This window comes from Pocillopora verrucosa, chromosome 11, assembly GCF_036669915.1.
Source record: "Pocillopora verrucosa isolate sample1 chromosome 11, ASM3666991v2, whole genome shotgun sequence".
Classification (NCBI taxonomy): domain Eukaryota; kingdom Metazoa; phylum Cnidaria; class Anthozoa; order Scleractinia; family Pocilloporidae; genus Pocillopora; species Pocillopora verrucosa.
This window is the reverse complement of record NC_089322.1, coordinates 9120012-9133895: the sequence shown is the minus strand read 5'-3', so window position 1 is coordinate 9133895 and position 13884 is coordinate 9120012. Positions and strand designations below refer to the sequence as shown.

Genomic DNA, 13884 nt, shown 5'->3' with positions numbered 1-13884 from the left:
CCGGAAGACTTGTTGGAATAGCTGCAAGTTGAAATAGCAAACAATATTTTGACCGAAGTAAAGATGAAGAGAATGCACCGTTCGGTAAATACCAACCTCTTTTACGTCACGGAAGTGAATAACTGATCTAGTTTTTACCACACTTGAAAAATAAAAAATTTCCAAAAAAAAAATAAAAATTAAAAAAAAAAAATTATAATAATGAAATAAGAAATTTCCACAAAATTTCCGATGAAAGGCCTTAACAACCTTTAAGATCTCATCAGTAATTCTCCTTATCGTCTGCCATTTGATTCTTATGATGTTAGTTTGGAGAATTTGGTATTGGATCAACTAAAAATTCCCTAATCGCTATCTTTATTTATTCTAATCACTTGTCTGCTTGTCACTGCGTTGACACTGTAAGGAGAAATTCTCTCTTGGTCATTTGTGGGACTTAAAGGGTTTATAGCTGCGTGGAATTTGTCAGCGAAAACAACAAAATTTTGGATCTAGCTTACATGCTTCATAAACGGAAAAAGCTTTGGTATAAACCTTAAGTAGACGATAGGTTTATAAGGGCTATACGCTTGAAGCGTTTTCTAAGTTATCACATGCGGGGCAAAATTACTGAATGCTGATTGGCTGATACAGAAGGCAATTTTTACTTTTGTCGAAAACGTAAAAGAGCTGTACCACGCTTCCTTATCAACTCACGATTTATTCCCTTGATTCAACAATTTTGCTACTTCGCTTCGATTGACTCCTACTCACAACTCTCGGCTTATTCGAAGGAAACACACCCAACGTCCAGTTGTAAGCACGTGGAACAATGCCATATATGGGACGTGCTACATGCAGGTTTATTTAGTTATGTATAAATAAACGAAATTCCATATAAATGTCAATCAAATTGAGAAAAATTAACGTATCGTACAAGACGAGGGCACTTTTGGTAATTTGATGAGGGCATGATTACATAATGCTGATTTTGATTGAGCTTGTTTGCTGTTTGCGGCAACGATTTATGGATTACAGTTTAACTACGATTGAAGCCATGCAGAGTTTTTAACTGAATTTTTAAAATAAATTGTTCATTGAATCACTTGGTCAGTTACGTTTGTTTTGACATTTTTGGAAGCATTGAAAGAGCCACATCGCGCAGACATCGTGTGCGAATGCAATTCCCTCAAAAAGTTTGCTCTTTATGTGATAAATCAGTAATTTCTTAATTTCACAAGAATTTTCGCAATTTTTGTAATTTTTTTCGGACAAATTATTTCTAAATTGCCCTCCAGCCCATGCGACTACAAATCGAGCGGCTAAACTCTGTAGATGTTTAGATCCTGAACTGGGAAAAGTTGCCGGGAAAGTTTGCAATGACGTGACGTTTTATTAATTTTACAATTTTCAGCAAAATTTTGGCATGCAAGTGCCTTTGGCAGAAATCCAAGTGCAAACGGCCTTTAGTAAGCTAAAGTATTTTGAAGCACCCGCTTTAAAAAAATTCGGGAAGATCTGCGATGAAACGAAACAATAGCACACACGATAATTCTTGCGCAATATTATCGACCAATAAAACCAACTAGTGTACGCCTCGTCGCTTATGTTCCATATCTATAATTTTTGTCGCTAAAGCTAGTCAATGCCTCGAGGACAATAGGCAAAAGGCCAAATTTAGCTAAGCAACGCTTGGATAGATTATTTCTTATGTAAGGTGACTTATGAACAGTCTACGGGAGAACGGAGAACGGAAAACGGAGAACGGAGAACGGAGAACGGAGAACGGAGAACGGAGAACGGAAAATGGAGAACGGAGAACGGAGAACGGAGAACGGAGAACGGAAAACGGAAAACGAAGAACGAAGAACGGAGAACGGAGAACGGAGAACGGAGAAAGGAAAACGGAGAACGGAGGACGGAGAACGGAGAACGGAAAACGGAGGACGGAGAACGGAAAACGGAGGACGGAGAACGGAAAACGGAGGACGGAGAACGGAGGACGGAGGAAGGAGAACGGAGAAAGGAGAATAGAAAATAGAGAATGGAGAACTGGAAATAGGAACTGCAAACGAGAAAAGGAGAAGAGGAACAGCACCCGGGAAACGAGGAGAAAATAACGGGAGTCAGACGGAGAGTCCATTGTTAATCAGCCTAACAATTCAAAATTGTGGATTACATAACGGAAAAAGGGTATGAACTCCAGTTTCGAACAAACGCTCTTCGAACTCGGTCGTATCATCTATCAGTATAGACCTCCTTCCCTTGATTACGCTGAGTGTTTCAGTTTGCTTTTACAGCTCACACTGCGAGCCTCTAGTTCGATAATTAAAAAAAAATGATTCAATAATTAACGGTAGGCATTTAACCATTATTTCAGAAAACGTTTTACCACTTAACTAGCTCTGTTGTCCGTCTCTGGACAATAGTTGTGTTACTTCTAAGGCGAATCGTTGTTGAGTTACTAAGCTGTAAATTTCAGCTTTCCCATTCAGCGGGGGTAGCTTTCACGTTTGACGGTTAAATATAACGCCTTACTATGGGTATCATAGCTGTTGGATTCGTGTTTTTTGGTGCGATCACTTGCGCTGGATAAATATTATGGAAAATTCTGGAGAAGAGAAGGAAGAACAGCCATAGTCACAAGTCAGTGGATAAAGGAAAGGAAAACAAAATGGACCTGTAAAGCACAAGAAAAACTCTAGATCGGATCTGTCCTCTGTCACAGAAAACACGAAACAGTCGTACGAAAAAAGTTCACTTGTACACAGAAATATAATTCTCACTAAAAGATCTTTAATCAAATTAAAGAAGCCTTTAACAATAGTTGCCAAATTTAACTCAAGTAATCCCAAAACACACCCTCTGATATTTGTTTGGCAAGAAGCCCGTCGATAAATGATGATTTATTATTTGAAAAAAATGAAAGATAACGAAACATGAAAGCAAACATTTTACTGAAACCAGGAGTTCGTTACTTCTAAAACTTAACTTTTACAACTGTTGCTAACTCAGATTCTAAAATGAACTGCACTTCTGTGATCATGTTAAAAATTCTACTTCACTGTTGTTGCTGTTGTTGTTGCTTTTTTTTTGTATTTTGTTCAAACTAAACCCATAAGACTAGAAACTCTTCTGTAAATCAAGATAAACAAGATGCTTAGGTCTTTTAAGCTTTAAAGAGGAACAAAAACAGAAAGATAGTAAACATCAGCGTCTGGAATACGCTGGGCTTGGTTCCAGCGGCTGCATTGTCATCATCCAGCACGCCATAGCACTGATCATTTTCGGTGGCCCCAGGGTCCCGATTGTCCGCGCAGAAAGGATTGTAGACACCATAAGACGTGAAGTCCAACATTTTTTTGGTTTCGGCTGGGTAGTTGCAGGCAGAATCGATCAGGTCCTTTAAACACTTCTTTGTTTCAGCATATCCTCTGATAAATAAATTGTTCAGGAAGATTACTTGAAAAAGTGAAAGCTCTCTAAAGAGTAAAGTGGTGGCATACTGTTAGACGCGCTGGCTTCTTTAAAGAGCGGAAAATGTCCAGCCCTAGGTTGGTCATTGTAAGTTGTCATTGGAATATACTGAATTCTCACCCTTATCCCACCCACTCAGGAATAGGAAAGAATACAGGTGAACTGTCAGAGAAATCGAAGGAAATTCGACGGGAGAAGGGAGGAAAGAAATAAGTGTTTACCATGACGGACTCGAATCTTAATTGGATGAAAAGCAATAGAATCCAATGATGACAATCAAGGGATTGGAAGAGAGGAAGAACGGGACTATATTGAAGATAACGTTGTTATGCGACATTTAACTTGTGTAAAAAAGCTGTGTATTTACCCAATTTGAAAGGTATTCTGTCTTTTGCCTGGTTGGTGTGAAGTCGGGTTCAACATTAATCGCATATGTTTCAAGCAAGGATAGCAAACAAAAACTGGCACTGGGTTACATTAACCCCATCCCCCTTCACCCCCCTCTCCCCCCTCCTTCCCCTTTCCCCTTCACTTCATTTCACTTCACTTCCAATCAAAGATATAAAGGCAGATTTATTCAACTTACGAGCAAAGAGCAGGATCTGATTTGTCCGTGATATATTTTCGTTGAAAGGATCGAATGCAATTTTGTACACCATTGTTATATGATTCGGAGCAAATGGTACTGCCTGGTGGCATAGTGGGGGATTCCACATAAAAACCTCCACAAAGTTGAACTTTCTCCGCGCTGGCTTTAGCCATCACTTCGATTTGGCTTTCGCTCAATAGGTCTTTCATACAAAACTTCATCACGTCGACAATGCAATTACGAAATTTGCTGGCCACCGCCCTGTAGGGATAAGACAAAAAATATCATGGCCAAGAGTTGAGCGGCGAGGGTATGATGTATTTTTTGCGGCGCGGAAAAGTGTCTTCAATTCCAAAGAAAAGGAAAGAAAGAAAGAAAGAAAGAAAGTAAGTAAGATAGAAAGAAAGAAAGAAAGAAAGAGAGAAAGAAAGAGCGAAAGAAAGAGGGAAATAAAGAGGGAAAGAAAGAAAGAAGAAATAGAGACAGAAAGATAGAAAGAAAGAAAGAGAGAAAGAAAGAAAGAAAGAAAGAAAAAAAGAAGAAAGAAAGAAAGAAAGAGAGAAAGAAAGAGAGAAAGAAAGAGAGAAAGAACGAAAGAGAGAAAGAGAGAAAGAAAGAAAGAGAGAAAGAAAGAATAAAGAAAGGAAGAAGAAAGAAAGAAAGAGAGAAAGAGAGAAAGAAAGAAAGAGAGAAAGAAAGAATAAAGAAAGGAAGAAGAAAGAAAGAGAGAAAGAGAGAAAGAAAGAAAGAAGAAAGAAAGAAAGAAAGAAGAAAGAAAGAAAGAAAGAAGAAAGAAAGAAAGAAAGAAAGAAAGAAAGGAAGGAGGAAGAAAGAAAGAGAGAAAGAAAGAAAGAAAGAAAGAGAGAAAGAAAGAGAGAAAGAAAGAGAGAAAGAAAGAGAGAAAGAAAGAAAGAAAGAAAGAGAGAAAGAAAGAAAGAAAGAAAGAGAGAAAGAAAGAAAGAAAGAAAGAGAGAAAGAAAGAAAGAAAGAAGAAAGAAAGAAAGAAAGAAAGAAAGGAAGGAAGAAGAAAGAAAGGGAGAAAGAAAGAAAGAAAGAAAGGGAGAAAGAAAGAAAGAAAGAAAGGGAGAAAGAAAGAAAGAAAGAAAGGGAGAAAGAAAGAAAGAAAGAAAGGGAGAAAGAAAGAATAAAGAAAGGAAAAAGAAAGAAAGAAAAAAAGAAAGAAAGAGAGAAAGAAAGAATGAAAGAAAGAGAGAAAGAAAGAATGAAAGAAAGAGAGAAAGAAATAAAGAAAGAAAGAGAAAGAAAGAAAGAAAGAAAGAGGGAAAGAAAGAGAGAAAGAGAGAAAGAAAGAAAGAAAGAGGGAAAGAAAGAGAGAAAGAGAGAAAGAAAGAGAGAAAGAAAGAAAGAAAGAAAGAGCGAAAGAAAGAGAGAAAGAAAGAAAGAAGGAGAGAAACAAAGAAAGAAAGAAAGAAAGAGAGAAAGAAAGAAAGAAAGGAAGAAGAAAGAAAGAAGAAAGAAAGAGAGAGGGAAAGAAAGAAAGAAAGAAGAAAGAAAGAAAGTAAAAAAGAAGAAAGAAAGAAAGAAAGAGAGAAAGGAAGTAAGAAAGAAAGATAGAAAGAGAGAAAGAAAGAAAATAAGAAAGAAAGAAAGAGAGAAAGGAAGAAAATAAGAAAGAAAGAAAGAGAGAAAGAAAGAAAATAAGAAAGAAAGAAAGAGAGAAAGGAAGAAAATAAGAGAGAAAAATAAAGAAAGAAAGAGAGAAAGGAAGAAAATAAGAGAGAGAGAAAGAAAGAAAGAAAGAAAGAGATAAAGAGAGAAATAAAGAAAATAAGAAAGAAAGAAAGAAAGAAAGAGAGAAAGGAAGAAAATAAGAGAGAGAGAAAGAACGAAAGAAAGAGAGAAAGAAGGAAAGAAGAAAGGAAGAAGAAAGAAAGAGAGAAAGAAAGAAGAAAGGAAGAAAGAAAGAAAGAAAGAAAGAAAGAAAGAAAGAAAGAAAGAAAGAGAGAAAGAAAGAAAGAAAGAGAGAAAGAAAGAAAGAAAGAAAGAAAGAAAGAAAGAAAGGAAGAAGAAAGAAAGAAGAAAGAAAGAGAGAAGGAAAGAAAGAAAGAAAGAAAGAAGAAAGAAAAAAAGAAAAAAGAAGAAAGAAAGAAAGAGAGAAAGGAAGAAAGAAAGAAAGAGAGAAAGAAAAGAGAGAAAGAGAGAAAGAAAGAAAATAAGAAAGAAAGAAAGAAAGAAAGAGAGAAACGAAGAAAATAAGAGAGAGAGAAAGAAAGAAGATAGAAAGAAAGAAAGAAAGAAAGAAAGAAGAAAGGAAGAAGAAAGAAAGAAAGAAAGAAAGAATGAAAGAAAAACAGATAGGTAAAAAAAAAAAAGGAGAACTTAAAAAAGACAAAATCTCACAAAAAGAAATCAGAATGGCTGAGGATAGAGAAGAGTTAAGCGAACGGAGATAATAAACTACAGAAATAAATCAGACCTGGAAAAAATGCTACTCATAGCACTACTCCCACAGATTTGTTGCAAAAGCTGTTTGGTATTCGGCATGCTAACATCTTTAGGAAAAGCCGCTCTTTAAACCCACTTACCTACAATCTGCGTTTGGGTCTTTCTGAAATGCTTTATAAAAAGAAGTCCGGCATTTACGATTTCTGCAGAAGTTCTCCTTAAAAGTACAGGAGCCCACTTTCACGTCAGTAAAGGTGGCAACGTTTCCGACGAGAAAAACTGTATAATATTAAATACAAAACAAGAAAAAGGGAATAAAAATTGAAAGACATAACCAGTTAACTTCTTATTAACCAGAATGATGTTAATCAGCAAGCAGCGAAGCCGAAACAGCTATGCCGGTTGAGATTTTCCCATAACAGCCGACCAGGCGAGTCCTTGATTATATCATTTATGGAAATATATTTTTTTATCAGAAATAGGAGGAAATACATGATATTTGAACATCAGAGGGCTCTTCCGTGTTTACATAGCCTCAGCTAATTGGAGTTGGGGAGCAGTGAGACGCTCAAGAAAGTCATGAAAACCCTCGACTGCGTTTTGGGTTCCCATAACTTTCTCGAATTCTCCCACCCCCGTGTAACTAGACTTGACCAGGATTCAAAATGGATCCTGTTGAAAAGTCTTTCAGCGGTTTCCTAATTTCCATCTCCACGCAACATTTGTAGATCGAATAAGCTTCGCGCCAATTGGTCAAATTTTTCTAGAGAGTGTCTGTATGTCGTTTTATACAAGTATCCTAACTGTCACGTATGTCCTTGTTATCTTTTCTTTGTTCGCCTTTCATTTACCTGCCTTGTTATCGTTGTACTTTACTTTTGCTTAACTTAGTTCTTCTTGTATTTCATACACCGCTGGCTGAGCAATTGAGTCTGGAAAACCTACTGGTACGTTCGCTAGACGCCCGTTAACCGTAATAATTGAGCTGGTCATAGAAAGCATTACCACTATGTAAACTCCATGAAGTGATCTTTTAATGTGGTATTGAAGATTTCAAAAACAGTTTTATGATTTGCCGTTAAAAGCGAAAAGCGAACTTCTTTAGGGTAAGAAACCGCGCTGTAGATTTCACCACGCCTAGATCATTATGTACTTGACCTCACAGCCAGAAGTTGCGTAGCATCATCTTGAAAATTCTGAAAGTTTTATGCTTTGATAAACTCTTCTATTAAAAAAAAAAAAAAAAAGAAAACCTCTCTGACATTTCATTATTTAAATATAATATTTAGCGGGCCTTGGATTCACTCAGCCTCACGCGAACTCCGAAACTTCAATTTTCCCTTTAAGCCATAATTCGCATCACTTCGGTGAATCGAAGTGTCGTTTAACTCGATAGCTTATTCTGTGGCTTTAAAGACTTTGATATCAATTTTTTTTCTTTTTACGCAGAGTAGTCTGTAACATTGTTCCCTTTCATTTTGAGCTCCAAAGAGCTAATTCGATCGGAAAAAACGGAAAATCCGACTTGAAACTGTTTAAAGTCGGCCGCGGGGACACGCTATTCCTGGCATTCCTCAGCGACTTATGTGCTAAGCCAACGGGAACGAAGATCGGTTGGAACATTTTTGATTGCAAGCGAAAATTCCCGAATTCGCAAAGCGGTTCTTTTTTTCAATTGTTTAGGCCTGAGACTGATTGTTTACAGAGTGATTCTATTGTTTACTTACGCGCTCGACTTTTTCAACGACTGTAATGTTCAATGCTTTCAAAAGCAGTAGACACAAAAAATTCACGCGTCACACAGTTCAACGCGTGACGTATTTAAAGGAGAAGTCTTCAAATCTCTTTACCTAAGAACCAAGGTTCAGGGAGATCTTAAGTTTCAAGGTTATTGAAGAGGCAAATCACGCCTTAGGCTGGTTTACAATTTCACGAATCACGAGTTTTTGCATCGTTTCTTTTAAGTGTTGCGGACGACGCTTTTTAAGTCATTTATCAACCGGTCATCTATAAGGTACGTTTGAATGTTGAAACCCTATGCATGAGGTAGCGCCAAGGAGCCTTTGGTTACCTACCCTTCTCCTAACCCAACATTAACCTTAACTTGTCGTCAATTGACTGTTGTTGAGTTAGGGGAGGGGTAGGGGGGCAGTTGCCTAGATACTGATATTGATCCCAGTTGTCAAGATACCGAAATTGATCTGACTTTCGAATAAAAGGACTCTCATCTGCTCATTTATGTTAAAGGAGATGGCAAAGTCTCACGTTACTGTGCATCTGCTTTTCAGCGGAGCTGTTTAAATTCGCATCGGAGTTTCGAAAATTCCAGCAGAGTCGATCATGGAGTCCTTAAAGACATGTGGCATTTAGAATACTCTCGATGAGACCCGAAGGCGAGGCGGTGTGGGAAAGAAGTGGTTATAGGGAAGAAAACAGCGATGATGACTTCATACACAACGAGTTCGCAACAGACTTTAATAGAGAGCGAAAGCGAAGAATAGAGAAGAGATAGAATTGAATTAATTAAAGTGGCAATAGAGAAGAAAATGGCGATGAAGACTTCATAAACAACGAGTTCGAAACAGACTCAAACAGACAGCGAAAGCGAAGAATAGAAAAGGGGTAAAATTGAGTTAAACGGCTCTTTTTCAAGAGCCAGCCCTGCTCTCTCCGCTGCACCACATCTTACGAAAGTCATTAAACTACAGTCATTGCCTTGAGTACTTAAATTAACTAAATATAAACAAGGAAATATGGCTTTTTTGAATCATTTTCACTTTGATACTTGGCTGTGAACTGCCCCCCGAGTTTGACATCAAATTTTCACGAGAGAACACGTTTTCCTCTTAAAAGCGGTGCCAAATCTCTACGGTAATTGTACAATGCATCAGGTGACTTCAAGGAGCCTTTGATCAAACCGTCGTTGGATTTCCTGTGGATTATGAAACTTAACAAGAAAAACTGGACTTCAAATGAAAAACCCGATGTGCTCATGGATTAATACTTTACCCACAGCTTATTCTCTTCCTGCCAGACTTAAATTACGATAACGATGATTGTCTTATCTGTTTGCATTAAAATGTCGACTGGTTGGATTATCAGTCTAACGCTGTATCACTACTGTTTTTTGTGCTACTAAATTAGCACGAGACTTGTGTGGAGGTTATTATGTCTTTTAAAGATCGTGTATCACATTTCGGGACTTCGTCTTTCCCTAGTGGTTCAACGTTTTTCCCATGTGTAAAGTAAACACGCAAGGCTCTCCCTAAACACTGATTTAAATTTGCTTCTTATAATACTTATAGAGGCCCCAATAATTTCTTTATCCTTAGATTTCCTGCCCAAAAAAAACTCATACTATCTCAACAACCCACGGAAAACTTGTTGTGTGACTATATCATGTCATTCAAGTGACAGCAGGTTTCGTGCTCGCTGCAGTCGCTTGCTAGGCTCTGAAAGCAAACCCATTGATAGCTTAATGTCAGCTTATAAATTCTCAAAGGTATTCAGCGTTGTTTAGCTCTTATCCAGCTCCTTTTATTAACCTTGTCCGGCCGGTCATGGCCATGACAAGAGCGTGACATTTGTGCGGTTCAAAACTGCGAGCCAAACATTTTTGTCTGTGCGGCTCTTGTCATTTCAATCTCTGGATCTATGAACGGTATTCAGGCCGCAGTCAGGCCGAATTCCGGCTCTGTTAACCCAGATCTTTATTCGGGTATTCACTTCCACTGATGTAGCCAAAGAAACAAAATTCCACGCCACGAATTAAATTCCCCACTATTCTTCGGTGTATCGACTGAAATCAACTAAACTTGGTTTTTGTGAAGTAAACACAGAACAATTATTTCATATACCTCGGTGCTGGTGAACGTAATTGATATTTACCTCCACCAAAGTGAAAAAACTGTTAACTACTCGCCGGTCTGTGCAGAGCAAGTAGTCCATTGACCATACTGTCTCGATTTTCCTCTGCACAGATTGGCTCAGTTTTCTCAATCTCTTCGACGCATAAAAGAGGGATCCTGTTCGTATTATTGTCACCTTAGAGTGAAATTTTTGCAGAGAAGCCACACTTGGCTCGTTGTTTAGGTGGGATTTGTGCCCTTTCGAAGTGAGCATTGCACACGAGATGATCCTTTGTTGAACAGAAATGACATCTTGAATTATTACGAAGCCACTACTTTCGTAGAGTCATATTTCTTGGGAAGCTTTTAAAGGAAAACTGCTCTTTATGTGTCTTCGAATTGGTTTTTGCATTCATCATGCAAAGAGCTATCTTCGCGGAAAGAGATGACACTTTAGGATTCTTGGAGGTACCTTTACTTCAGTTAATTTTACCTACAATCCACAAATCCAAGACAGTGCCATTGAAACACTTTATTTTGTTCGTAGTAAATTGCATGCTGGATTAAATAAACGTGAGTAATGAAGAAAGTACGAAATGATTCTTCAGACATGCTATTTGCTGACTCGTTTCGTAGAAATCGCTGACCGATAAGAAGGGCATAAATATTATTCTTATTGGCGATCTCTAGAGTGTTTAAGAGAGGTTTGAAGGCATGTGTTAACAAGAGAGTGAAATTTTCAAATGCCCGTGTATCAACGAAGGTAACTCAGCCAACTTGGTGATCGAAATACGCAACTGAGCGCGAACATGCAACCTCCACGTTTTAGAACGAGGAAAATGATAGAAATTCTACTCATTTCTAGGAAAGCTATTAAAGGATGACTGCTCTAAGTGTTTCTTTGAATTGCTTTTCCAGTCATCATGCAAAGAGCTATCGCGTGCTTCGCGGAAAGACATGATGAACTAGGATTCTTGGAAAAAAATACACTTTACTTTTCAAAGGTACCTTCACTTCAGTTAATCTCACCTTCAATTTATAGATTCAAGACAGTGCCATAAAAAATACTCTTTTTGTAGATAATACATTGTAGAGTTTATTAATATAGGGGGGAGTGAAGTAAAAACTGGTGAATGCTTGTTCAGACAATTTAAAGGCTCATTTCATAGAAATCACTGGCTGAAAAGAAGGGGGAAAACATTACTTTGATTAGCGATCCCTCGAGTGCTTAAAGCAAAGTCCAAAGAAACATGTTTCCAAGAAAGTGAAATTTTAAAATGATGGATCAACAAAAGTATCTCAGACAACTTTGTACACGGAATAAGCAAGTGAGCGAGTTAGGTAAACATGGAACCTTAACATTCAAGGACGACGAAACGTTTTACTTGATCGCTTTACGATTCTTGGAAAAAGAGATACTTTACTCTTTCCAAAGGTACCATTATTTCGCTAAATTTCACTTAAATGTAAAGGTGCAAGACAGTGCCATTAAAAACTCTTTTAAGATAACAAATTACATGCTGAATTGAAATAATGGCTTAATCAAGTAAAAGCGTGTGGACGTTTGTGTCAAATATGCGATTTTGAGACTCGTTTCCTAGAAATAACTGACTGAAAATTACTCCAATTTGCGATCTCGCCAGTGCTTTAACAAAATTCTGAAGGAATATCTGAACAAGAAAGTGAAATTTTGAAATGCCAGTGGATCAATGAAAGTAACTCTGCCAACTTTGTGAATGATATACGCCACCGAGTGAGTTAGGGAAACATGCAACCTCAACGCTCCAGGCGACGAACATTCTACATACTCCGTTAAAGAAGTGTTAAGACTCGAAAGAAAGATTAGAAACGAAGCCATCGCAAATATCGAAATCAATGCACAGGCCTAAAATAAGCCAATAGCATTAATGAAGTAATATCACATCGACAAACTGGACTGTAAGGTATGGTTTAGTTGTTTGCGTGCAATTGATAGCATCTGTTTAAATTACCTGCCCATCTGCGACTGCTTTGCACCCGAAACACAAAACAACGATAATATATCTGAAAATTGATTGCAAAGGTGAATTGACTTACCAAAAGCAAATAAAATGCTGAAGCAAATCATCTTTATCCTGTTCGTTGTGGAATTGATCTCCGCTCAGACTCCGTTCTATTAGGGTACCACCCTATTTAAGCGTAGGTTGAGTCCAATTGGTTGAAATTCTAGTAATTTGGATCCTTGTGTCATGCGCAAAGGTTTCTGGAATCACGAGGTGGGAAACATTCTAAGTATCTGGCGAAGGGTTGTTTTGACGTTCGAGGAAACGATTTTGGCGAGAGGTCAATTATTATTTTGCCGCGGTTTTATCAGAAATGGATTTTGGCAATGTTCATCCGAGGAAGAGTAGGATTTTGTCTGAATAACTATGAAATTGGCTATAAAATATACCGGTAAAGTTCTCTCCTTTCGTAAGCTAAGGTTTATTAATTGTGAAATCTTCATCGATTAATGCTCTCGAAATATTACAAGAAAATAGTGCAAAATATTCACGAATAATTTCAAGAGGCCTCAAAATAAGCTGACGACAACCCTAATAAACCTGAAAAGGACGTTTCTCTCTTGCATTGAGAAGGATCCGCAATCGCGACAAGAAAAAAAGGAGGAAAACAAAACAAGGTGAAAATATTAAAGGAGAACCATTTAAAACAAAGGGCATACTTGCCCCTCGAAACTCATTACAAGAGAGCTAGCTGGAGAAATGTTTTAAGGTTTAAACGAAAAAAAGCCCTAAAAGGAAAGCTCGAACGAGGACTGATGATAAATAGGACGAGGAGGTTTATCTAAGAGAGGGGGAAATCCGAGATTCAGTAGAAGATGTTGCTCAAGGGTTGTTAGAGGAAGGCGTCCAAGGTTGTATTTCTGTAACAAAAAGAGGCTTAATTTTTGAGTATCTGTGCAAGGCCTCATTCCTTCAACTAGTCTTGGCTGGTCAGGTTCAAACATCGGGATGAACTAAGGAAACAGCCGAGCCTTTGCCTTTTTAAAAGCTGATTGCTACATCAACATGATTGTTTCCCTATAAGTCATTTTTTGCTACAACTTATTTGGCTTTAAATTACTTGGTTAAAGCGCAGCTAGTCCGCGTGAGTCACAGCACTGACCATCATTACTATTGGCTTCGGCAAAGGAAAGTGGACATATATTGACTACAGGAGGCACTTCAAATCTTTTTTTTTGAAGGCTACCCAAATTGTTCGCCATGTAAATATACTCTTAACTATAGTATTTTAGCAATAAAGTTTTTCATATATAAATGTAAAATGCAATGAGGGAACCTCAATTGAACTGGAGTACAAAGCTACCTTAAGTTTCATTATGATATTAACAAATTGCATGTGCTTTTTCCTACCAAGAAAAAATTCTTAGAAAAATTTCCGACCGCCGCCGGTCAATCAGAAATTTGAGAACGGTGACCAGCAGTTAACCTCACGCAAAGTGTTAACATCCATAGCTCTATATTTTGAGCCCAGCGAAAGCCGAGCGTTAGAAAAGCGATTTATGAATGTCCTTGGGAACGCTTAGCAGTTCCTCTACTCATAGAC

General features: G+C 37.7%; 1 protein-coding gene across 1 annotated transcript; it reads right to left on the bottom strand.

Moving 5' to 3' along the window:
- Nucleotides 1–2798: 2798 nt before the first annotated feature.
- LOC136276838 (uncharacterized) lies at nucleotides 2799–12449 on the bottom strand. The gene is made up of 4 exons (XM_066158586.1): nucleotides 12376–12449; nucleotides 6592–6730; nucleotides 4043–4306; nucleotides 2799–3413 (listed from the first exon to the last, which is right to left on the bottom strand). Exons 1-4 carry the CDS (start codon nucleotides 12404–12406, stop codon nucleotides 3149–3151), a joined length of 699 nt encoding a protein of 232 aa, XP_066014683.1. The 5' UTR covers nucleotides 12407–12449; the 3' UTR covers nucleotides 2799–3148.
- Nucleotides 12450–13884: the final 1435 nt, after the last annotated feature.

Excerpts from the sequence above, each read along its gene's own strand:
- LOC136276838 (XM_066158586.1), bottom strand. The coding sequence starts at position 12,406 with ATGATTTGCTTCAGCATTTTATTTGCTTTTG. Across the intron at positions 4,307-6,591 it reads GACCCAAACGCAGATTGTAG|GGCGGTGGCCAGCAAATTTC; the intron begins GTAAGTGGGTTT and ends TTATCCCTACAG. Across the intron at positions 3,414-4,042 it reads TCAGATCCTGCTCTTTGCTC|AGGATATGCTGAAACAAAGA; the intron begins GTAAGTTGAATA and ends TTTATTTATCAG.